Below are 25,072 nucleotides of genomic sequence, written 5' to 3'. Positions count from 1 at the left end.
GCAGCAAATATTCCCCATCCCCAGTTACCTGTGGAGAAGATAATGTTTGACCTTCTTGAACCGCTACAGTCTGTGTGGTGAAGCTGCTCCCACAATGCTGGAATTACAGGTTATTCACCTTATTGGTTAGGAATCGAACGGAGTGATCAGGGATCATCCAATTAGTAGGGTCCAAACTGAAGGACCGCCCAAAAGAGCACGAAAACCCCCCCAAGAATAAGAAGAAGAGTTCGCCACATGTTCGTCCTCTCTTGGACCTGGTACCCCGGTCCGGCCATCTCCAATTGCAGCAACACCAGAAGCAAGTCCAAGTTTAACGCTCGCTACCAAACAGATGAGCCCAGCTGAGCAGCAGTTACTCCTTCGGACTCGATAGATCCAGAATCGAACAGCGGCTACTGTTTCTCTGACCTAAACCGGGTGTCCGAAGTTAAGTACAGATTGTCATAGTCGATAGGTGTAGTTAACCAGTAGTGTTTATGTTGCATGACTAATTGTGTGTAAATAAAATAGCCTTGACCTTGAACTAACTAACTGGTGTTTGGCTCTTTGATCGATAGCCGGTTGAACCTTGTGGTGGTATCATTTGATACCTGGCGACGCGAAGCATTAGAATATAGATAACATTGAAAGAAGTTCAAACTCACTGATTGCCATAATTGGAACTGAGCCACAAAAAGGACCGAGTAAAAGAGCAAAAGAAGAAAAGGCAACAATTTGATTGGTCGATTGGCCTCCTTCTGCACTGAAGGAATTCTATGGTTCTGAGACTCCATTTGTCAACAAAATATTCATCAATAATTTGATTTTCTGCAATTTTGATTCGTCGTCTCAGATTGAATCAAGGCATCAGAAACAGGAACAGGAGTCGGTTATTCAGTCCATGTTCTAAACATGCAGGATATTTTGAAGCAAAGAGATTTTCTGAAGCATCAACACCAGGATGTGTAAAGAAATGGGACAGGAGCCTGGGTCTTTGCTGCATCATCAACAGGTCAAGAGTCAAGGATTGCTTCCCGAGATTGGAAGGTAACTCACGTAGTTCCCGCATTCCAAATCAGAGACAGGGAACGACAGGCCCCACAATCACAGGGAAGATGCTTGAGGATCCTCACAGATTCATTTTCTGATCACTGGGGTAGAGAAGGAACCATTAGAGATTCTCAAATGGCTTCTGAAAAACAAGGTCACGTCTTAATAATAACAATAATCTGTATTGTCACAAGTAAGCTTACATTAACACTGCAATGAAGTTACTATGAAAAGCTCCCAGTTGCCACATTCCGGCGCCTGTTCGGGTACACAGAGCGATAACTCAGAATGTCCAAATTACCTAACAGCACGTCTTTCGGGACTTGTGGGAGGAAACCAACGCAGACACGGGGAGAACGTGCAGACTCCAACAGACGGTGACCCAAGCCAGGAATCGAACCTGGGACCCTGACCCTGGACATTGAATTCTCCCGAACAGGCGCTGGGATGTGGCAACTAGGGGCTTTTCACAGTAACTTTATTGCTGTGTTAATGTAAGCCTACGTGTGACAGAGGATTATTATTATAAATAAATCAAATCAAAACTGGCTCGTTGGTCCAGGGGTAAGATTCTCGCTTCAGGGGTTGTGCTCTATGAAAATGTGAGACGTCCCGTGTTCAAATCCCGGTTTTGACCTTTGATGTTGTTTCTTATTGGGGGCAGCATGGTAGCATAGTGGTTAGCACATTTGCTTCACAGCTCAAGTGTCCCATGTTCGATTCCCGGCTTGGGTCACTGTCTGTGCCGGGTCTGCCCGTTCTCCCCGTGTGTGCGTGGGTTTCCTCCGGGTGCTCCGGTTTCCTCCCACAGTCCAAAGATGTGCAGGTCAGGTGGACGGGCCATGCTAAATTGCCCTTAGTGTTGGGTTTGGTTACTGGGTTATAGGGACAGGGTGGAGTTGTGGGCTTGGGTAGGGTGCTCTTGCCAAGAGCCGGTGCAGACCCGATGGACCGAATGGCCTCCTTCTGCACTGTAAATTCTATGATAATCTATGAAACCTGGGTGAGGGTCACATTCAGGAGAAGTTATTAAAATGGAACCACATACAGATAAACTATATCAGGATTTACTGATATTTCCATTTGAATCACTGCTCCTGGCACCTGACACCTCTTAATCCATCACATCAACACTTGGACTAACTGACTGCGCTGAGGTCTGCCTTGGATTAAAAACTCGAGGACTACTTGTCATCACAGAATCCTAGACATTTACAGCACAGAGGAGGCCATTCAGCCCATTGTGGCTGTGTTGGCTGAAAATTCCTTGTGTCGGCTGAAAATTCCTTGTCCAGTCTAATCCCACTTTCCACCTCTTGGTCTGTAGCCTGCAGATCACACAAATTCCATATTGGGGTGTCTTTAATACGATGAGGTTTTCTGTCTCTACCTCCCTTTGAGACAGAGTTCCAGATCCCAACCACCCTGAGTGAAGAAAATCCTCAATTCCCCTCTAATCCTTCCAAGAGATACTTAAATCTCTGCCCCCAGGTTACTGACCTGTCTGTTAATGAAATAGGTCCTTCTGCCGTCTGATCCACTATATCTGGGGCCCTCATAATGTTACACACCTCAATTAAATGTCCACTCAGCCTCCTCTGTTCCACAGAAAACAATCGATCCAATCGTTCCCCTTGTTAAAATTCCCTAATCCTGGAAACATCCAGAAAAACCTCTTCCGTACTCTCTCCAGGAAGAATGTGATTGTACTGGAATGTGGTGACCAGAACTGTACTCAGTGCTCTCGCTGTGATCTAACTAATGTTTTTTAGTTCTAGAATACCCATTCTCTAACCTTCAATGTGATGGAAACTGACAGCTGCAACCTGTCAGCATTTGAAAGATATTTACAAATGATTCGAGAGTTTCTTACAGTTGGGATCTTTCTCTGTTCTGTCCATTCAAGGTGTTTGATAACAGACTTTCTCCTGTGAATATCCAGCTGGAGTTTTGGGCCTTGATGTGTTTCCTTGTTCATCTTGTTGCCTCTAAACATTGAATCTTGTGGTTTCAGACACCAGAGAATCAAACTCCCAGCAACAGATTGTCTTTTACTGACTTTCTTAACAGCTCTGCAATAATACAGGCCTAGTCATTCCTTACATAGTTCTGGTCCTCAGTGAAATACTTAAATGATGAGCTTTAGATGTTCTTCATATATTCCACAGGAAACTAAGGCCCTGTCTCTACCTCCCTTTCAGACAGAGTTCCCCCTGCCCGCCAGAGAATAAGGGAGTGAATCTGAACCGTGTCCCCGGGAAAGGAGCACCTTCGGGACCAGCCATCTGCCTTTCCATCGGGGACCGGAACCGATGGGGACCTCGCCGCAAACCACCCATCAAGGAAGCCCCCAAAGCTGGCCTACCTTTCAAATCGGCCCAGGGGGAGGTATATGAAGCCCATCTCCACTCATTAACGCCAATCGCAGCTGGAAATCGGAGTGGGAAATCATTAACCAGTGGCTCTGTGCGGGAAATCATTAACCACTGGCTCTGTGTGGGAAAACATTAAACCAGTGGTTCTGTGTGGGAAATCATTAACCAGTGGCTCTGTGTGGGAAATCATTAAACCAGTGGCTCTGTGTGCGGCAAATCATTAACCTGTGGCTCTATGGGCGGCAAATCATTAACCAGTGTCTCTGTGTGCAGCAAATCATTAACCAGTGGTTCGGTGTGCAGCAAATCATTAACCAGTGGCTCTGTGTGCAGCAAATCATTAACCAGTGGTTCTGTGTGCGGGAAATCATTAACCAGTGGCTCTGTGCAGCAAATCATTAACCAGTGGCTCTTTGTGCGGCAAATCATTAACCAGTGGTTCTGTGTGCAGCAAATCATTAACCAGTCGTTCTGTGTGCAGGAAATCATTAACCAGTGGCTCTGTGTGCAGCAAATCATTAACCAGTGGTTCTGTGTGCGGGAAATCATTAACCAGTGGCTCTGTGCAGCAAATCATTAACCAGTGGCTCTTGTGCGGCAAATCATTAACCAGTGGCTCTGTGTGCAGCAAATCATTAACCAGTGGTTCTGTGTGCAGGAAATCATTAACCAGTGGCTCTGTGTGCGGGAAATCATTAACCAGTGGCTGTGTGTGCAACAAATCATTAACCAGTGGCTCTGTGTGCGGGAAATCATTAACCAGTGGTTCTGTGCGGAAATAATTAACCAGTGGCTCTGTGTGCGGCAAATCATTAACCAGTGGTTCTGTGTGCAGGAAATCATTAACCAGTGGCTCTGTGTGCGGGAAATCATTAACCAGTGGGTCTGTGTGCGGCAAATCATTAACCAGTGGTTCTGTGTGCGGGAAATCATTAACCAGTGGCTCTGTGCAGCAAATCATTAACCAGTGGCTCTTTGTGCGGGAAATCATTAACCAGTGGCTCTGTTTGCAGCAAATCATTAACCAGTGGTTCTGTGTGCAGGAAATCATTAATCAGTGGCTCTGTGTGTGGCAAATCATGAACCAGTGGTTCTGTGTGCAGGAAATCATTAACCAGTGGCTCTGTGTGCGGGAAATCATTAACCAGTGGCTGTGTGCGGGAAATCATTAACCAGTGGTTCTGTGCGGGAAATCATTAACCAGTGGCTCTTTGTGCGGCAAGTCATTAACCAGTGGCTCTGTGTGCAGCAAATCATTAACCAGTGGTTCTGTGTGCAGGAAATCATTAACCAGTGGCTCTGTGTGCAGCAAATCATTAACCAGTGGTTCTGTGTGCGGGAAATCATTAACCAGTGGCTCGGTGCAGCAAATCATTAACCAGTGGCTCTTGTGCGGCAAATCATTAACCAGTGGCTCTGTGTGCAGCAAATCATTAGCCAGTGGTTCTGTGTGCAGGAAATCATTAACCAGTGGCTCTGTGTGCGGGAAATCATTAACCAGTGGCTGTGTGCAACAAATCATTAACCAGTGGCTCTGTGTGCGGGAAATCATTAACCAGTGGTTCTGTGCGGAAATAATTAACCAGTGGCTCTGTGTGCGGCAAATCATTAACCAGTGGTTCTGTGTGCAGGAAATCATTAACCAGTGGCTCTGTGTGCGGGAAATCATTAACCAGTGGGTCTGTGTGCGGCAAATCATTAACCAGTGGTTCTGTGTGCGGGAAATCATTAACCAGTGGCTCTGTGCAGCAAATCATTAACCAGTGGCTCTTTGTGCGGGAAATCATTAACCAGTGGCTCTGTTTGCAGCAAATCATTAACCAGTGGTTCTGTGTGCAGGAAATCATTAACCAGTGGCTCTGTGTGCGGGAAATCATTAACCAGTTGCTGTGCGTGCAGGAAATCATTAACCAGTGGCTCTGTGTGCGGGAAATCATTAACCAGTGGTTCTGTGCGGAAATAATTAACCAGTGGCTCTGTGTGTGGCAAATCATGAACCAGTGGTTCTGTGTGCAGGAAATCATTAACCAGTGGCTCTGTGTGCGGGAAATCATTAACCAGTGGCTGTGTGCGGGAAATCATTAACCAGTGGTTCTGTGCGGGAAATCATTAACCAGTGGCTCTGTGTGCGGCAAATCATTAAACAGTGGCTCTGTGTGCGGGAAATCGTTAACCAGTGGCTGTGTGTGGGAAATCGTTAACCAGTGGCTCTGTGTGCGGCAAATCATTAACCAGTGGCTCTGTGTGCGGCAAATCATTAACCAGTGGCTCTGTGTGCAGCAAATCATTAACCAGTGGTTCTGTGTGTGGGAAATCATTAACCAGTGGTTCTGTGCGGGAAATCATTAACCAGTGGCTGTGTGTGCTGGAAATCATTAAACAGTGGCTCTGTGCGGCAAATCATTAACCAGTGGCTCTGTGTGCGGCAAATCATTAACCAGCGGCTCTGTGTGCGTGAAATCGTTAACCAGTGGCTGTGTGTGGGCAATCATTAATCAGTGGCTGTGTGTGGGAAATCATTAACCAGTGGCTCTGTGTGCGGGAAATCATTAACCAGTGGTTGTGTGGGAAATCATTAACCAGTGGCTCTGTGCGGCAAATCATTAACCAGTGGCTCTCTGTGTGGCAAATCATTAACCAGTGGCTCTGTGTGCAGCAAATCGTTAACCAGTGGTTCTGTGTGTGGCAAATCATTAACCAGTGGCTCTGTGTGCAGCAAATCATTAACCAGTGGCTCTGTGTGCGGCAAATCATTAACCAGTGGCTCTGTGTGCGGCATATCATTAAACAGTGGCTGTGTGTGCGGGAAATCATTAACCAGTGGCTGTGTGTGGGAAATCATTAACCAGTGGCTGTGTGTGGGAAATCATTAACCAGTGGCTCTGTGTGCGGGAAATAATTAACCAGTGGTTGCGTGGGATATCATTAACCAGTGGCTCTGTGCGGCAAATCATTAACCAGTGGTTCTGTGTGGTAAATCATTAACCAGTGGCTCTTTGTGCGGCAAATCATTAACCAGTGGCTCTGTGTGCGGGAAATCATGAACCAGTGGTTCTGTGTGCAGGAAATCATTAACCAGTGGCTCTGTGTGCAGCGAATCATTAACCAGTGGTTCTGTGTGCAGGAAATCATTAACCAGTGGCTCTGTGTGCAGCAAATCATTAACCAGTGGCTCTGTGTGCGGGAAATCATGAACCAGTGGTTCTGTGCGGGAAATCATTAACCAGTGGCTCTGTGTGCAGCAAATCATTAAACAGTGGCTCTGTGTGCGGGAAATCATTAACCAGTGGCTGTGTGTGGGAAATCATTAACCAGTGGCTCTGTGTGCGGGAAATCATTAACCAGTGGTTGTGTGGGAAATCATTAACCAGTGGCTGTGTGTGGGAAATCATTAACCAGTGGCTCTGTGTGCGGAAAATCATTAACCAGTGGCTCTGTGTGCGGGAAATCATTAACCAGTGGCTGTGTGTGGGAAATCATTAACCAGTGGCTCTGTGTGCGAGAAATCATTAACCAGTGGTTCTGTGCGGGAAATCATTAACCAGTGGCTGTGTGTGCAGCAAATCATTAACCAGTGGCTCCGTGTGCGGGAAATCATTAACCAGTGGCTGTGTGGGAAATTATTAACCAGTGGCTCGGTGTGGGAAGTCATTAACCAGTGGCTCTGTGTGTGGGAAATCATTAACCAGTGGCTCTGTGTGTGGGAAATCATTAACCAGTGGCTGTGTGTGCGGTAAATCATTAACCAGTGGCTCTGTGGGGGAAGTCATTAACCAGTGGCTCTGTGTGTGGGAAATCATTAACCAGTGGCTCTGTGTGTGGGAAATCATTAACCAGTGGCTGTGTGTGCGGGAAATCATTAAACAGTGGCTCTGTGCGGCAAATCATTAACCAGTGGCTCTGTGTGCGGCAAATCATTAACCAGCGGCTCTGTGTGCGTGAAATCGTTAACCAGTGGCTGTGTGTGGGCAATCATTAATCAGTGGCTGTGTGTGGGAAATCATTAACCAGTGGCTCTGTGTGCGGGAAATCATTAACCAGTGGTTGTGTGGGAAATCATTAACCAGTGGCTCTGTGCGGCAAATCATTAACCAGTGGCTCTGTGTGTGGCAAATCATTAACCAGTGGCTCTGTGTGCAGCAAATCGTTAACCAGTGGTTCTGTGTGTGGCAAATCATTAACCAGTGGCTCTGTGTGCAGCAAATCATTAACCAATGGCTCTGTGTGCGGCATATCATTAAACAGTGGCTGTGTGTGCGGGAAATCATTAACCAGTGGCTGTGTGTGGGAAATCATTAACCAGTGGCTGTGTGTGGGAAATCATTAACCAGTGGCTCTGTGTGCGGGAAATAATTAACCAGTGGTTGCGTGGGATATCATTAACCAGTGGCTCTGTGCGGCAAATCATTAACCAGTGGTTCTGTGTGGTAAATCATTAACCAGTGGCTCTTTGTGCGGCAAATCATTAACCAGTGGCTCTGTGTGCAGCGAATCATTAACCAGTGGTTCTGTGTGCAGGAAATCATTAACCAGTGGCTCTGTGTGCAGCAAATCATTAACCAGTGGCTCTGTGTGCGGGAAATCATTAACCAGTGGTTCTGTGCGGGAAATCATTAACCACTGGTTCTGTGTGGTAAATCATTAACCAGTGGCTCTTTGTGCGGCAAATCATTAACCAGTGGCTCTGTGTGCGGGAAATCATGAACCAGTGGTTCTGTGTGCAGGAAATCATTAACCAGTGGCTCTGTGTGCAGCGAATCATTAACCAGTGGTTCTGTGTGCAGGAAATCATTAACCAGTGGCTCTGTGTGCAGCAAATCATTAACCAGTGGCTCTGTGTGCGGGAAATCATGAACCAGTGGTTCTGTGCGGGAAATCATTAACCAGTGGCTCTGTGTGCAGCAAATCATTAAACAGTGGCTCTGTGTGCGGGAAATCATTAACCAGTGGCTGTGTGTGGGAAATCATTAACCAGTGGCTCTGTGTGCGGGAAATCATTAACCAGTGGTTGTGTGGGAAATCATTAACCAGTGGCTGTGTGGGGGAAATCATTAACCAGTGGCTCCGTGTGCGGAAAATCATTAACCAGTGGCTCTGTGTGCGGGAAATCATTAACCAGTGGCTGTGTGTGGGAAATCATTAACCAGTGGCTCTGTGTGCGAGAAATCATTAACCAGTGGTTCTGTGCGGGAAATCATTAACCAGTGGCTGTGTGTGCAGCAAATCATTAACCAGTGGCTCTGTGTGCGGGAAATCATTAACCAGTGGCTGTGTGGGAAATTATTAACCAGTGGCTCGGTGTGGGAAGTCATTAACCAGTGGCTCTGTGTTTGGGAAATCATTAACCAGTGGCTCTGTGTGTGGGAAATCATTAACCAGTGGCTGTGTGTGCGGGAAATCATTAACCAGTGGCTCTGTGGGGGAAGTCATTAACCAGTGGCTCTGTGTGTGGGAAATCATTAACCAGTGGCTCTGTGTGTGGGAAATCATTAACCAGTGGCTGTGTGTGCGGGAAATCATTAACCAGTGAACCAAGTTAATTTTCAGAGAACCACTTTCACTTGGAATTATTTTTCCATGGAAGTGGCTGATCAGCCATGATCGTATTGTAGAGCAGAGCACACTCAATGGGCTGAATGGCCTGCTTCTTTCCTATGTACCTGTCCTGGGAGTGTTGGGGACAGTGTAGAGGGGGCTTTTCTTTGTATCGAACCCCGTGCTGTATTTGTCCTGGGAGTGTTTGATGGGGACAGTGTAGAGGGAGCTTTACTCTGTATCTAACCCCGTGCTGTACCTGTCGTGGGAGTGTTTGATGGGGACAGTGTAGAGGGAGCTTTACTCTGTATCTAACCCCGTGCTGTACCTGTCCTGGGAGTGTGATGGGGACAGTGCGGAGGGAGGGAGCTTTACTCTGTATCTAACCCCGTGCTGTACCTGTCCTGGGAGTGTTTGATGGAGACAGTGTAGAGGGAGCTTTACTCTGTATCTAACCCCGTGCTGTACCTGTCGTGGGAGTGTTTGATGGGGACAGTGTAGAGGGAGCTTTACTCTGTATCTAACCCCGTGCTGTACCTGTCCTGGGAGTGTTTGATGGGGACAGTGTTGAGGGAGCTTCACTCTGTATCTAGCCCCGTGCTGTACCTGTCCTGGGGGTGTTTGATGGGGACAGTGTAGAGGGAGCTTTACTCTGTATGTAACCCCGTGCTGTACCTGTCCTGGGAGTGCTTGATGGGGACAGTGTAGAGGGAGCTTTACTCTGTATCTAACCCCGTGCTGTACCTGTCCTGGGAGTGTTTGATGGGGACAGTGTAGAAGGATGGAGCTTTACTCCCTGTCTAGCACGCTGCTCTGTGTAGATCAATGTGGGTCACACTCCAGCTTTTCACACTTTGAACCGGTGTTTTCTCTTTCTGCACCTGTGTTATCCATGTCAAGTGTTTAAATATTGAGGAGGAACAATGTTTATGTTGAAACCCGATCGAGCCCCTCGTCCGGAACCTGAGCCACAGGCTACAGCTGGTGTGTAACCTGTAACCAGATCCCAGCAGCATTAAAACAAGCTGACAACCGACAGTAGCTCCTTGTATAGCGAAAGCTGCTCCCGGACTGTCAGCAGAAACAGGACCGAAGAAGACCCTCAAGCTCTTTGCCATAAATATGAAGCTAATGAGGTAATCACGATTTTCAGTCAAATATATTCAACCCCTCCCATCTCTCTCTGTACCCCGAAGCCCGACCTTGCATAGAAATTTGGGAAGGACACAAAGGCGTTTGTGGGAGCGAGGTGAAGCAACAAGAGGGGATGATAATGGGGGGGGGTGGAAGGTAGTGGAGAGGATTTGAGAGGGAAGGTGGACAAGGCTGCGTCATGGGGACGGCTGCGGGGTGGGCGGGGGGATTAAGGAGAGGATCCATTCCAGAGGAGGGGGGTCCTAGAGGCCTCGGGGAACATAGAACAGGACAGCGCAGTACAGGCCCTTCGGCCCTCGATGTTGCGCCGACCTGTGAAACCACTCTAAAGCCCATCTACACTATTCCCTTATCGTCCATATGTCTATCCAATGACCATTTGAATGCCCTTAGTGTTGGCGAGTCCACTACTGTTACAGGCAGGGCATTCCACTATTCTCATTCCTTACTATTCTCTGAGTAAAGAACCTACCTCTGACATCTGTCTTATATCTATCTCCCCTCAATTTAAAGCTATGTCCCCTCGTGCTAGACATCACCATCCGAGGAAAAAGCCTCTCACTGTCCACCCGATGCAATCCTCTGATCCTCTTGTATGCCTCAATTAAGTCACCTCTTAACCTTCTTCTCTCTAACAAAAGCAGCCTCAAATCCCTCAGCCTTTCCTCATAAGATCTTCCCTCCATACCAGGCAACATTCTGTTAAATCTCCTCTGCACCCTTTCCAATGCTTCCACATCCTTCCTATAATGCGGCGACCAGAATTGCACACAATACTCCAAATGCGGCCGCACCAGAGTGCTGTACAGCTGCAACATGATCTCATGGCTCCGAAACTCAATCCATCAACCAATAAAAGCTAACACACCGTATGCCTTCTTAACAACCCTCTCAACCTCGGTGGCAACTTTCAGGGATCTATGTACATGGACACCGAGATCTCTCTGCTCATCCACACTGCCAAGAATCTTACCATTAGCCCAGTACTCCGTCTTCCTGTTATTCCTTCCAAAATGAATCACCTCACACTTTTCTGCATTAAACTCCATTTGCCACCTCTCAGCCCAGCGCTGCAGCTGATCTATGTCCCTCTGTAACTTGTAACATCCTTCCGCACTGTCCACAACCCCACCGACTTTAGTGTCATCTGCAAATTTACTCACCCATCCTTCTACGAGGGGAGGTTACTGAGATCCCCCCGCCCCCCAGCATGATGGGGTCTGGGGGAAAAGAGTCGAACCGCAGAATCCCTACAGTGCAGAGAGAGGCCATTCAGCCTATTGGTTCTGCACCGACCTTGTGAAAGAGAACCCAAATCTAGGCCGACTCCCACCCACCTGCACATCTTTGGAGAGGAGGGGGTGGGGGAGGGGAAGAGAACCTGGGATGAAGAGACTGTAGAATAAGTGGTCCAAAGGAGAGGTGTTGGTGGTGTTCGGGATACCGGGGATCCTGTGTGTGAGAGGGCTCCTGTGAGTGTCTGGGAAAGGGGTTCCTGTGTCCGCAGGCGTGTGTCTGGGGGAGGTGGGGCATCCTGTATCTGGGTGTGGGGGGGTCCTGTGTGTGGAGGCAGGGAGGGGGGGGAAGAGATGTCCTGTGGGCGTGTGTCTGGGGGGAGGTATCCTGTGTGTGTGTGTGTGTGTGGGGGGGGGGGGGGGTCTTGTGTGTGGATGTGTGTCTGGGGGAGGTGTCCTGTGTGTGGGTGTGTGTCTGCGGGCAATGTCCTGTGTGTGGGTGTGTGTCTGGAGGAGGTGGCCTGTGTGTGGGTGCATGTCTGGGGAAGTGTCCTGTGTGTGTGGGGGGGGTCCTGTGTGTGGGTGCGTGTCTGGGAGAGGTGTCCTGTGTGTGGGTGTGTGTCTGGGAGGTGTCCTGTGTGTGGGGAGGTGTCCAGTGTGTGGGTGGGTGTCTCGGGGAGGTGTCCTGTGTGTGGGTGTGTGTCTGGGGGCAATGGCCTGTGTGGGGTGTGTGTCTGGGGAGGTGTCCTGTGTGTGGGGGAGGTGTCCTGTGTGTGGGGGAGGTGTCCTATGTGTGGGGGAGGTGTCCTGTGTGGGGTGTGTGTCTGGGGGCAATGTCCTGTGTGGGGTGTGTGTCTGGGGGAGGTGTCCTGTGTGGTGGGGAGGTGTCCTGTGTGTGGGTTTGTGTCTGGAGGAGGTGTCCTGTGCGTGGGTGTGTGTCTGGGGGGAGGAGGTGTCTGGGGAGGTGTCTTGTGTGTGTCTGGGGGCAATGTCCTGTGTGTGGGGTGTGTGTCTGGGGGAGGTGTCCCGTGTGGGTGTGCGTCTGGGGGGGGGGGTCTGGGGGCGGTGTCCTGTGTGTGGGGGTGGTGTCCTGTGTGTGGGTGTGTGTCTGGGGGGTCCAGCTCCCCTCACTGACCCCCTGTTTTGTTTGCTTTACAGGCCGCGGGGCAGGACGTTGTTGCTGGCAGTGAGGCCTCCTCTCCTCCCCCTGCTCCTCCTCCTGGGCACGGGGCTCGGCTGCCCCTCCGACTGCCTCTGCTGGAGCCCCAACCGGACGGTGAGCTGCTCGTCCCGGGGGCTGGAGTCGCTGCCGCGGGGGATCCCGGCTGGCACGCGGGCACTGGACCTAAGTGACAACCGGCTGGAGCGGCTGGACTGGGGCCCGGGACGGGGCCTGAGCCGCCGGCTGGAGGAGCTGGAATTGGGCCACAACCGGCTGCGGGAGCTGGAGGCCGGCGCCCTGGGCGGCCTGGAGCGGCTGCAGCGCCTGGGCCTCGGCCACAACCTCCTGCGCTACCTGCAGCCCGGAACCCTCCGCGGCCTGGCCGCCCTGCGCAGCCTGGAGCTGGCTGGCAACCCGCTGCTGCTGCTCGGCGGCCACACCTTCCGTGGCTTGGCCGCCCTGCGCACCCTCAGCCTGGGCTCCCCTGAGCTGGCCTGGGCCGGCCCGCGGGCCTGGGCTGGCCTCAGCGGCCTCAACCAACTCACCGTCCGCGGTGCCGCGCTGACCTGGCCACCCGGTGCTGCCCTCTCCCCCCTCCTCAACCTGACCGCCCTCCGCCTGCTGGCCTTCCCCAAGGCCGCCGCCCTGCCCGGCCGCCCCTTCCAGGACCTCTCCCGCCTCCGTCTGCTGGAAATCGACTCCTGGGCCTCACTGGCCCAACTCGGCCCCGATTGCCTCCTAGGCCTCAATTTGGTCTGGCTCTCGGTCACCCGTTGCAACCTCAGCGCCATCCCCTACGCCAGCCTGAGGACTCAGGCCTACCTGCGCTTCCTCAACCTCTCCCACAATCCCATCGGTGCCATCCGCGGAGCGCTGCTGCAGCATGTGACCCGCCTGGAGGAGCTGTGATTGGTGGGCGGCCGTCTGCGCGTCATCCATGACGCTGCCTTCCGCGGCCTCGTCTACTTCCGGATGCTGGACGTCACGGCCAATCAGTTGGCCAGCTTGCCGGCTGCTGCCTTCCGCTCGCTGGCCTCCCTCCAGAGCCTGGGCCTCGGCCTCAACCCGTTGGCCTGCGACTGCCGCCTGCTCTGGATCGTCCGCCGGCGCCACCGCCTCCGCTTCCTGGGCCCCCAGCTGCCCACCTGCACCTCCCCGCCGTCCCTCCACGGCCGCCGCCTGCCCGAGGCCGCCGGCTCCTTCCCTGCCAGCACCTTCAGCTGCCGCCGGCCCCGCATCCACGACAAGAGGCCGCAGCGGCTGCAGGCCCGAGAGGGCCAGACCGTCACCCTCCGCTGCTCGGCCGATGGCCAGCCGCCGCCCCTCATCCTGTGGCTCAACCCACGGCGCCAGCGGCTGGGCCACCCCGAGGCGGGGATGAGCCTCCCCGGGGCGGGGAAGAGCCTCCCTGGGGGCCTGGGCCTAGTATCCGAGGATCTGGGCCTGAACCCCGAGGACCGTGGCCTCCTCCCTGGACGTCCGGACCCCAGCCTGCCCCCCGCGCCCCCACTCCTCTCCGGCCCCGCTGTGGGCCGCAGCCGCCTCCTGCTAGACGGCAGCCTGCAGATCACCTCGGTCCGCCGCATGGACTCCGGCACCTATCGCTGTGTGGGCCGCAACGCCGGCGGCAACGACACGGCCTCGGCCTCGCTACAGGTGCGGCCGCTCTCGCTACAGGAGCTGGGACTGGCTGGGCGCTCCGACTCCCGGGCCAAGGCCGGCCTACGGCCCGGATATCCCTTCGACACCCACACGCTGCTGGTGGCCACCACCATGGGCTTCGCCTCCTTCTTCACCGTGGTGTCGCTCTGTTTCACTTTACTCTTCATCTGGAGCCGGGCCAGCGGGCCCATCAAACACAACAACATCCATGTTGACTTCGTGCCACACGCGGGCGGGGGTGGCAGAGGTGGCGACGGGGACGACGCCAAATTCAACATGAAGGTGGTCTGAGGGCTGACGTCACTGTCCGAGACGTCACTGCGACCCCATCTATGCCGCAATTGCTAAAGGACAAGTGTCCCATATGCCTTTTTCACCATCCTATTAACCTGTCCTTCCACCTTCAGAGATCTCAGAACAAACACACCACGGTCCCTTTGTTCCTCAGACGCCCCAGTGTCATGCCGTTCATTGAATGCTTCGTTGTCAAATTACGCCTGCCAAAGTGTGTCACCTCACATTTTTCAGGGTTAAATTCCATCTGCCACGTTTCTGCCCATTTGACCATCCTGTCTATATCTTCCTGTAACCAAAGACACTCAACCTCACTGTTAACCATCAGGCCAAGCTGTGTGACAGCCACAAAGGTAATGATTCTACCCCACACATCGTCATCTATGGCGTTTATATAAATGACAAACAACAGGGGACCCAGCGCAGATCCCTGTGGTACGCCACTGGACACTGGCTTCCAGACACTAAAGCAGCCATCTGTCATCTTGCTCTGTCTCCTACAGCCAAGCCAATTTTGAATCCACCTTATCATGTTACTCTGCATCACATGTGTATTTGTCTTCTTTATAAAGTCTCCCATGTGGGATCTTGGCAAAGGCTTTGCTGAAATCTATGTAAACTACATCACTACCACTATCGACATACCTGGTGTCAATCAATCAATCAAAATTTGTTAGGCATGACCTCCCGCTGACAAAGCCATGCTGACTATTCCTGATCAAACCTTGCCTCTTCAAGTGGAGATAGATTCTCTCCTTCTGAATTTTCTCCGATAGGTTCCCAACCACTGATGCGAGACTCACTGGTACTTAGTTCCCTGGCTTATCTCTACAACCTTTCTTAAATAGTGGGATCATATTAGCTGATCTGCAGTCCTCTAGCACCGACCTCGTCGCTAAAGAGCAATTAAAAATTTGGGTCGGGGCCCCTGCAATCTCACCTCCCACAGCATCCTGGGACACAATTCATCCAGACCTGGAGATTTGTCCACTTTTAAGCTTGCCAACACTTCCAATGTCTTGTCACTCCCTCTGTCAATTCGCTCAAGAACCTCACAGTTTCTCTCCCCGAGTTCCAAGTCTATCTCCTCATTCTCTTGGCTGGAGACGGATGTGAAATATTTATTCAACACCCAACCAATGTCCTCTAAAGTTTCTCTCCATTTAGATAATAAAATTGCCTTTTTATTCCTCTGACCAAAATTGATAACCTCACACTGATGCATGTTAAATTCCATCTTATCAAATGTATTCTGGAAGTCCAAACACATCTACAGTACCCCCATTATCCGCCTGGCTTGTTACATCTTCCAAGAACTCCAACAAATGAGTCAAACACGATTTACCCTTTACAAAACCACACTACAAAGTCTTACAACATCAGGTGAAAGTCCAACAGGTTTGTTTCGATGTCACTAGCTTTCGGAGCGCTGCTCCTTCCTCAGGTGAATGAAGAGGTATGTTCCAGAAACATATATATAGACAAATTCAAAGATGCCAGACAATGCTTGGAATGCGAGCATTAGCAGGTAATTAAATCTTTACAGATCCAGAGATGGGGTAACCCCAGGTTAAAGAGGTGTGAATTGTGTCAAGCCAGGACAGTTGGTGGGGGATGAATGTATCGCGACATGAATCCCAGGTCCCAGTTGAGGCTGCACTCATGTGTGCGGAACTTGGCTATAAGCTTCTGCTCGGCGATTCTGCGTTGTTGCGCGGCCTGAAGGCCGCCTTGGAGAACGCTTACCCGGAGATCAGAGGCTGAATGCCCTTGACTGCTGAAGTGTTCCCCCACTGGAAGGGAACATTCCTGCCTGGTGATTGTCACGCGATGTCCGTTCATTACCACACTGACTCTGATGGATTGCGGTTTGGCTTTCCAAAAGTCCAATTACTACTTCCTCAATAATGGATTCCAACAGTCTCCCAACAACAGGCTTAAACTAACTAGTTTCCTACTTTTTGAACAGGAGGGGTTACATTAGACTTTTTCACTAATGCAGTGACATTGTCACTGGGTCAGTGTCTCCCCCCCTGATCTCTATGAGGTTGTTTGCGGAGAGGAGCTGGAAGCGGCGGATAGTGAGAGTGGAGAATGTCCATTGGGGCTGGTTTAGCACACTGGGCTAAATCACTGGCTTTCAAAGCAGACCAAGGCAGGCCAGCAGCACGGTTCAATTCCCGTACCAGCCTCCCCGGACAGGTACCGGAATGTGGCGACCAGGGGCTTTTCACAGTAACTTCATTTGAAGCCTACTTGTGACAACAAGCGTTTTTCATTCATTGTTTCACATTCAGCAGTCGGGCCGCACTGAGGATTTGTAAACCCCGCCTCCCGACACCTCACAATGCCAGGGCAATGATTGACGGCAGCTCCTGACCAATAGGGTGAAGAGGGTGGATTCGAAAGGCCAGTCGGAATCAGCTGGTCCTCCAGCCAATCGGAGTGAACGAGGAGGCGGGACTAGGCCGAGTGAAGCATGCGCAGTGCGATTAATGGCGGCGTTCTTTCTCGGATCCATGATCCGGAAAGGTGGGAATGGCCGGACCGAGGGAGAGCTCAATTAGGCGCGTCGTTGTACACACTTCTTAAACATGTTATATAAACCGAAAATCCTGAAAAATAACCTACCGGTATCGGGGAGGGGACCTGAGCGGGGCCTGCAGCTTTCTCACAGACGAGACTAAATGGCGGCCATCACTCTCGCGCGTACTAGAGGAGCTGCGCATGCGCATTCGTCGACGTTCTTGGGGCACGAGCAGCAATACGCGCGCGCGCATCCACCGTCTGTATTGGGGCAGCAGCGGAGCGCATGCTCAGTCGCCATCATTGTTGAGGGCAATATTTTTGGAATGTTTCACCATGACAGACTGTTTCAATCTGAGTTACAAATTCTTATTTATGAGGCAGAACAATGATACATGTCCAGGGCAGTGACAATAATTCGTATTTATTGTGCCTTGACAAAATCAAGCAATTTAACACATCTCAGAGAAACGTTATAAAATAACAATGACACTGAGCAACATGAGGAGATATTAGGAGAATCTTAATGGAGGAAAGTGAGTGAGAGAGTGAGAGAGATTTAAAGAGGAAATTCCAGAGCTTGTGGCCCAGTCAAATTATAAAAGGCCAGTAATGATGGACCGAATAAATCAGGAATGCTGGAGTGGGCAGAAATAAATTAGTGCAGAGATCTTGAAGGGGTGTGTGAGGAGATTACAGAGATCAGGATGATCACAACTATAGGAAACGAAGAATGGGAAATTTCAACTTTTGGTACTTCTTAAAAGGAAAGTGAGCACAGGGGATGGGTAAACAAGACTTGTTTGTATTGTATTTGTTTTATTGTCACATGTACTGAAGTACAGTGAAAAGTATTCTGTGTACAGTCATAAGTTCGGATATGGAGATGTTGGCATTGAACTGGGGTGAGCACAGTAAGAAGTCTTACAACACCAGGTTAAAGGAGGAAGGAGCAGTGCTCTGAAAGCTAGTGATTTGAAACAAACCTGTGTAAGGACTTTAACCTGGTGTAAGACTTCTTACTGCAGTCATAAGTTCATAAGATACAGGAGCAGAATTAGGCCATTTGGCCCATCGAATCTGCTCCACCATTCTATCATAGCTGATATTTTCCTCATCTGCTCCCTACAATGCTAAAGACCAAGAGCGGGATTGCAAAATCAGCCAGAGCATCTCCTCGCTAGAACACATGTCCTCAGAGCAGGAGTAGGAAATGTAGCCTGACATCTTCAATGTGATCATGGCTGATTCCATCCTGGCCTCAACTCCACTTTCTCCATAAAGCATTCTCCATAAACCTTCAACCCATCACCAATTAAAAATCTGTCTAACTCCTCCTTGAATTGTCACTACATCCACCACACTCTGGGGTAGTGAATTCCACAGATTCACAATCCTTTGGGAGAAGTAGTTTCTCTTCTTTACCTCAATTAGATCGCCCCTCATTCTTCTAAACTCCAGAGAGTCTAGGCCTAAACTGTTCAATCTCTCCTCATATGACAAACCCCTCATCTCTGGAATCAATCTAGTGAACCTCCTCGGAACTGCCTCCAATGCGACTACATCTTTCACAAATAAGGGGACAAAACTGTGCACAATACTCCAGGTGCGATATTACCAATGCCTTGTATAGTTGCAACAACACTTCCTTACTCAATTCCTTTTGCTAACATTCCATTTGCTTTCCTTATTATCTGCGGCACCTGGATGCTCGTTTTCTGTGACTCATGCACAAAGACACCCAGATCCCTCTGCATAGGAGTTAAACTCCATTTGCCACATTTTGGCCCACTCTCCTAACCTATCGATATCCATTTGTAAGGTTCTTATTTTCTCATTGCAGTTTACTGGCCCACCTATATTTGTGTAATCTGCGAATTTGGTTTTTGAACCTTCTATCCCTGTATCCAAGTCGTTAATATAGATTGTAAATAACTGGGGCCCAAGGACCGAACCCTGTGGCAGCCCACTAGTTACATCTTGCCATCCAGAATAAGAACTATTTATCCTGACTCTCTGTCGCCTGTCCTTCAGCCAGTCTTCTATCCAAGCTAATAAATTATCCTAATCCCATGTGATCTCACTTTGTCAATTAACCTTCTTTGTGGCAACTTATCAAACGCCTTCCAGAAGTCCAGATATACTACATCTACAGGATCCCCATTATCCACTTTGCTTGTTACATCTTCGAAGAACTCACAATTCTTTAGTCCAGAAATTAACTTCTTAGTATTTGGAATGGTGGAATGTGAATTCAGTTTTTTAAAATCTGGATTTAAAAGTCTAATGATGACCATGAAACCATCGTTGATTGTCATAAAAACCTATCTGGTTCACTCATGTCCTTTAGGGAAAGAAATCTCCTGCCCTTACCTGGTGCAGCCCACATGTGATTCCAGACCCACAGCAAAGTGGTTGACTCTTAAAATGCCCTCTGAAATGGCTGAGCAAAGCACTCAGTTCAAGGGCAATTAATGATGGGCAGTAAATGCCCAGCCAGCGACACCACATCCCATGAGATAATTTTTTTTTTAAACTTGAGGAAGGATGTGAAGGCATTGGAGTGCAGAGTCCAGAGAAGATTCCCAAGAATGTTTCCAGGGATAAATATGAGAAGACGTTGGGTCTGTTTTCCGTGGAGAAAAGAAGGCAGATTGGAGACTTGTAGAGGTAATCAAGATCCTGAGGGCTTTAGACGGGGTAAATAATTAAAATCTATTTCCCTTCTGGAGTACATCAAGAACTAGAGAGCACAGATTCAAAATAATTAGCAAAAGGAGTAGAAGTGATGTGAAGAAAAATGTTTTCACCCAGAGGGTGGTTGGAGTCTGGAATGAACATCTTAAGAGGGTGATGGAGGCAGCTCCAATCAAGGTATTTAAACGGGAATTGGATTGTTATCTGAAAAGTAAGAATGTGCGAGGTTACAGGGATAAGGCAGGGGAGTGGGATTAGGTAGAATGTTCTTTCAGTGAGCAGTGCAGACTCGATGGGCTGAATGGCCTCCTCCTGAACTGTAATGATTCTGTGGTTCTGTCAGTACAGGTCCATCATCAGCATTGGAACTGAAACTCCGATCATTACACCAACACAGAACCACACTGGAATTTCAGAAAACTGGGAAATCTTCCGAGGGCAACTGACACCAACATCAGGTGAAATTCACCAACCACCCAATGTCTCCAACAGATTGATAGGATTGATGAAAGCTCAGTGTTTAATCTGGGAGAAGGTGAACCAGAGAACGAAAATAATTCAGAGTAAGAAAAGATGACAATAATGTCCCAATCAGTATCAGGAGATCAATCAGTCTCCTCTTATCATTGAGGAAACCAAACATTCAAAACAGTGTCTGAATCAAAGCTGATTTAATCAATATTTATATAGAACATCAATGCACACCCCAGCTTTCAGGCTTATTAATACCAGCAGCAACAAACTCTAGCTGTCAGAGTGAAGATGGTTCAGTCCAGATGTGATAAACAGCAGAATCCAAATCCAATCCCTGCAGTCACTTGTGAACTCGCTGGTGTCTCAGCATGTGGGGTGACTGAATGAATCCCTCCCCACACACTGAGCAGATGAACGGCCTCTCCCCAGTGTGACTCCGCTGGTGCTTAAGTAGGTTGGACTTCCAAGAGAAACCTTTCCCACAGAAAGAACAGATGAAAGGTCTCTCCCTGGTTTGAGTGTGTTCATGTGTCAGCAGATCCTTCCGGCTTTTAAAGCTCTTCTCACAGTCAGGATATTTAAACGGCCTCTGATCAGTAGGAACAAGTTGGTGTGTCAGCAGATCGAATGAACGGGCGAATCCTTTCCCACAAACGGAGCAGGTGAACGGCTTCTCCCCTGTGTGAGTGAGTTTATGGCTCAATTGATCTCTTTTCCTTTTATAGTTTTTCTCACAGTAAGAACATTGAAAAGGTCTCTCCTCACTGTGGATACCATGGTGTGACAGTAGACCGTATGAGGTTGTGAAGCCTTTCCGGCACACAGAGCAGGTGAACGGTCTCTCCCCAGTGTGAACTCGCTGGTGTCTCACAAGGTGGGATGATTTAGTAAATTCTTTCTCACACACAGAACAGGTGAATGGTCTCTCCCCGGTGTGACTGCGTTGATGAATATGCAGCTCAGATGGGTAATTGAATCCCTTCCCACAGTCTCCACATTTCCACAGTTTCTCCCCGTTGGGACAGCACTTGTGTTTTGACAGGTTTGATTTTTGGCTGAAACATCGTCCACACACAGAACACGGAAACATGTTCTCCCCATTTCTCTCCTCACTGTGGATACAATGGTGTTTCAGGAGGTGGTACGAAGTTCTGAAGCCTTTCCGACACACAGAGCAGAAGAACGGTCTTTCCCCAGTGTGAACTCGCTGGTGTCTCAGAAGGTCAGATGATTTAGTGAATCCTTTCTCACACACAGAACAGGTGAATGGTCTCTCCCCGGTGTGACTGCGTTGATGAATATGCAGCTCAGATGGGTAATTGAATCCCTTCCCACAGTCTCCACATTTCCACGGGTTCTCCCCCATGGGACAACACTGTGTTTTGACAAGTTTGATGATTGGCTGAAGCTTCGTCCACACAAGGAACAGGGAAACACTTTCTCCCCATTGTGAGCTTTTTAAAAAAATTCCATGTTCAAAAGCTGATAATGTTCTGGCTCTGATGAGTCGAGTGACTGTTACATCCTGATGTGATATTTACAAATCACCCCTTCCAATATCCTGAAAAATGAATTCAAAGAGGAGAAAAAGAGAGTGATAAACTGAAAGGCAGCTTGTGAAATGGAGTTGGATGAATCTGGTCATTTGTGGGACCGGCACTAGGAAATGTGACCATGAAAACTTCTGGATTGTCATAAAAAACAACTAGTTCACCAATGTCCTTCTGGGAAGGGAAGCTGCCACCTGATCTGGGCCTACACCTCCTGGTCTGGGGGAGAGAGGAAGAGGGAGGTGGGAGTGGGAAGGCTTGAAGGAGAGGATTTTATCTAAAACTCGACCAGAGCTCTCATGTAACATCCAAAACCCTTAACCTCCACTATCATCTCCAAACGTCCCTCCAAGTCACAAAACGTCCTGAATTGTCTGACTCAGTACTGGATAAGCAGAAATGTCCTCCATTTAAATATCGGGACGAGGAAAGCAATCGTCTTCAGTTTCTGTTACATATCCCACTCCCTAGCTACTATCTCTATTGCAACTCTTTGAGGCTGAACCAATCTGTTCATAATCTGGTTGTCAAATTTCATCCCAAACTGTTTTTTTGATGACACATCACTAAGACTGTCTAGTTCCACCTCAGTAACCTTATCCAGATGTGCTGCTGCCGCATCTCATCTGCTACTGAAATTCATTCATTCCTTTGTCACCTCAATCCTTAACAACTCCAAATGATTCCCTTGCCAGCCTCAGGTTCAACTCCACACAAGGTCATGTCAAAATCTGCTGCTTGTGTGCAGATTCACACTAATACCTGTTCACCCAACATCAGGAATGACCGAATCCACTGGAGAAAAGGGGACATCTTGGGAGGGGGGGGGGGGTATGGTGGGAGATGTTGATGACAAAACGATTGATGGGGGAAGGGTGAAACCTGTTGAGAGTGAAGATTGTGGAAACTGGAGACATGTGGCTTTATCAGGGGTATCAAGTGCACACCATTTACATGGTGGAGGAGGCCCAACAGTTGTCCAAAACCAAAAATATGCCCTTATAACATTCCAAATATAAAATGTGTGACTTACACTCTGCCTGTTCTACCCACCAAGTGTGCACAGAGCTCTCTTGGACCTTAGACACTCCATGCTGGTCCCCAACATATAAACACAAAAACGCAATATCCCCTCCCTTGACAGACAGAAGCCTATTCCCCTAATCCTAACTACCATTGCCCACTCAGGTCATTCCCATCAAACGTCCTCCCCCAACTCAGTCAGAAGCCTTTCTATCAACCCCCCTCCCCATCTCACTCACAGGTTCCTCTCTTCAGACCTCCTTCCTCACTCACTCCAACTACCCTGCTCACTCACAATCTACTTTCCCCAACCTCCCCTCCGCATGCTCATTCCCTGTGGCTGTGATAATTTAAATTCCAAACATTAACTGTTTCTATCCACAGAAGCTGACAGACCTGAACATTTGTCCACATTTTATGTCTTTACTTCCGATTTCCAGCATCCGCAGTATTTTGCTCTAATTTGAACCATCTGACCGAAAAGCCACCCAGTCAGCTCAGCGGAATGTCCTCCAGCTGTTTTGTTTGGATTGTTGTCACCATCCGGGTCACTGAGAGCCCGCCCACTCGTCTGGCCGAATCCGCGCATGCGCTTCGCTGCCCGCCGAAACAAGATGGCGTCCGTTAACCGGGGCCTGTTCCCAGGAAAAGGCCCTGGAACCGAAAGCACGGGACCTCCAGGCACCTGTCGGGGCTTGCAGTCTGCACCAGGTGTTTATGAAGCCTCCGCTCCCTCCCCATCCCGACTCCCCACTCCATTCCTCCCAGCGACCCTCACCTGCCGAAAAAAAACTCTCCAGCACTCACATGCCTCGGAGCAAAGTGACACTGCGCATGCTCTATATAAGCATTGCGCCGGCGTACTGGGCTCCTGGGGAGTGATCAGGGCAGATTCACAAACGCTGGGTATGTTGGGTAATAACAGCATTACTGAAACTCCGAATAGGTAGACGAAGATATATTTTGTTGCCTCGTTGAAATAAAAGACAAATTCGTGTAAATGGGTGTGTTATGTTCTATTTTCCAAAGTGATTTAAATGGCTGCTCTAAACAAAAGCAAACTGCTGCCGATGCTGGAATCTGAAACTAGAGAAAATGTTGGAAAATCTCAGCAGGACTGGCAGCATATGTAAGGAGAAAAAAAGGGCCCAGATGCCGCTTTGTCAAAGATAAAAGCCGTAAAAGTGGGACATATTTATACTATAGGGTGAGGGAATGAAAGATGAGTCATAACCACAGAAACCAAGGGAAAAGAGTGCTAAAATGTGCAGGTTCGGTGGATTGGTTATGCTAAATTGCCCCTTAGTGTCCAAAAGGTTCCTCGGGTTATGGGGATAGGTTGGAGGCATGGGCTTAATTAGGGTGCTCTTTCCAAGGGCTGGTGCAGACTCAATGTGTCAAATAGCCTTCTTCTGCACTGCAAATTCTATGATAATGGCAGTCCCCAGAGAGAATAAAAGGGCAAATAGCAGAGAAACTAAAATCAGAGAGTAAGCTGTGACAGATGTAGATGTTGAGGGAAGGGGAGACATGACTGGGAGAGAGGTAAAATGAGATGAAGGGGGGAAGGATTGGATTGGATTTGTTTATTGTCACGTGTACTGAGGTGCAGTGAAAAGTATTTTTCTGCGAGAGCTCAACAGATCATTAAGCAGCACGGTAGCATTGTGGCTAGCACAATTGCTTCACAGCTCCAGGGTCCCAGGTTCGATTCCGGCTTGGATCACTGTCTGTGCGGAGTCTGCACATCCTCCCCGTGTGTGCGTGGGTTTCCTCCGGGTGCTCCGGTTTCCTCCCACAGTCCAAAGATGTGCAGGTTAGGTGGATTGGCCATGATAAATTGCCCTTAGTGTCCAAAATTGCCCTTAGTGTTGGGTGGGGTTACTGTGTTGTGGGGATAGGGTAGAGGTGTGGACCTTGGGTAGGATGCTCTTTCCAAGAGCCGGTGCAGACCTGATGGGCCGAATGGCCTCCTTCTGCACTGTAAATTCTATTATAAATTCTATGATAAAGTACACGCAAAGAAAAGGAAATAAAAGAAAATACATAATAGGGCAACACAAGCTACATAATGTAACTACATAAGCACCGGCATCGGGTGAAGCATACAGGGGTGTAGTGTTACTGAGGTCAGCCCATAAGAGGGTCGTTTAGGAGTCTGGTAACAGTGGGAAAGGGGGGATCAGATAGGGGGAAAGAGTGGGGGGGAAATATACATAAAGACAGACAAAGAAATAAAAGGTAAAAGACAGTTAAAATTAAATTGAATGAAAACAAAGGGGTCGAGGTGGGCTAGAACTAATCATCTGAAGTTGTTGAATTCAATGTTGAGACCGGAAGGCTGTAGCGTGT

At 49.1% G+C, this 25,072-nt stretch overlaps 2 protein-coding genes and 1 long non-coding RNA gene across 13 annotated transcripts in view; 1 reads left to right on the top strand and 2 right to left on the bottom strand.

Moving 5' to 3' along the window:
* The window catches only part of LOC140419175 (uncharacterized), a 61,742-nt gene extending 44,552 nt beyond the window's left edge, over positions 1 to 17,190 (bottom strand). For 2 of the 10 annotated variants that reach the window (XR_011945582.1, XM_072502937.1), the window contains exons 1-2: positions 17,082 to 17,180; positions 1,039 to 1,174 (exon numbers count right to left, since the gene is read on the bottom strand). Coding sequence is in view for 1 of the 10 variants with exons in the window: in XM_072502936.1 (XP_072359037.1) it covers positions 648 to 776 (129 nt within the window). In the remaining 9 variants the exon portion in view is untranslated. Of the gene's footprint in view, positions 1 to 28; positions 616 to 647; positions 974 to 1,038; positions 1,175 to 3,397; positions 3,461 to 17,081 lie in introns of those variants that run through there. The other 8 variants (XR_011945584.1, XM_072502938.1, XR_011945587.1 and 5 more) reach the window with 7 other exon arrangements.
* LOC140419179 (uncharacterized) lies at positions 895 to 3,511 on the top strand. The gene is made up of 2 exons (XR_011945588.1): positions 895 to 1,029; positions 3,234 to 3,511. It is a non-coding gene; the product is annotated as an uncharacterized lncRNA (long non-coding RNA).
* Positions 17,191 to 17,384: 194 nt separating the features above from the next.
* On the bottom strand, positions 17,385 to 23,567 carry LOC140419176 (uncharacterized). Of its 2 annotated transcripts, none has more exons than XM_072502944.1 (2): positions 23,499 to 23,567; positions 17,385 to 21,708 (listed from the first exon to the last, which is right to left on the bottom strand). In XM_072502944.1, exon 2 carries the CDS (start codon positions 21,511 to 21,513, stop codon positions 20,488 to 20,490), a length of 1,026 nt encoding a protein of 341 aa, XP_072359045.1. In that variant the 5' UTR covers positions 21,514 to 21,708; positions 23,499 to 23,567; the 3' UTR covers positions 17,385 to 20,487. The 2 variants fall into 2 exon arrangements, with proteins under 2 accessions (XP_072359045.1, XP_072359044.1); XM_072502943.1 differs by having other exon boundaries at positions 23,117 to 23,511.
* Positions 23,568 to 25,072: the final 1,505 nt, after the last annotated feature.

The sequence above is a fragment of the Scyliorhinus torazame genome, chromosome 5, assembly GCF_047496885.1.
Source record: "Scyliorhinus torazame isolate Kashiwa2021f chromosome 5, sScyTor2.1, whole genome shotgun sequence".
NCBI classification, from domain to species: Eukaryota; Metazoa; Chordata; class Chondrichthyes; order Carcharhiniformes; family Scyliorhinidae; genus Scyliorhinus; species Scyliorhinus torazame.
The sequence above is the reverse complement of the archived record's forward strand: the minus strand, read 5'-3'. Positions and strand labels throughout refer to the sequence as shown.

Bases quoted from the DNA above. Each gene is read 5' to 3' on its own strand.
- LOC140419176 (XM_072502944.1), bottom strand. From the start codon at position 21,513: ATGGGGGAGAACCCGTGGAAATGTGGAGACTGTGGGAAGGGATTCAAT.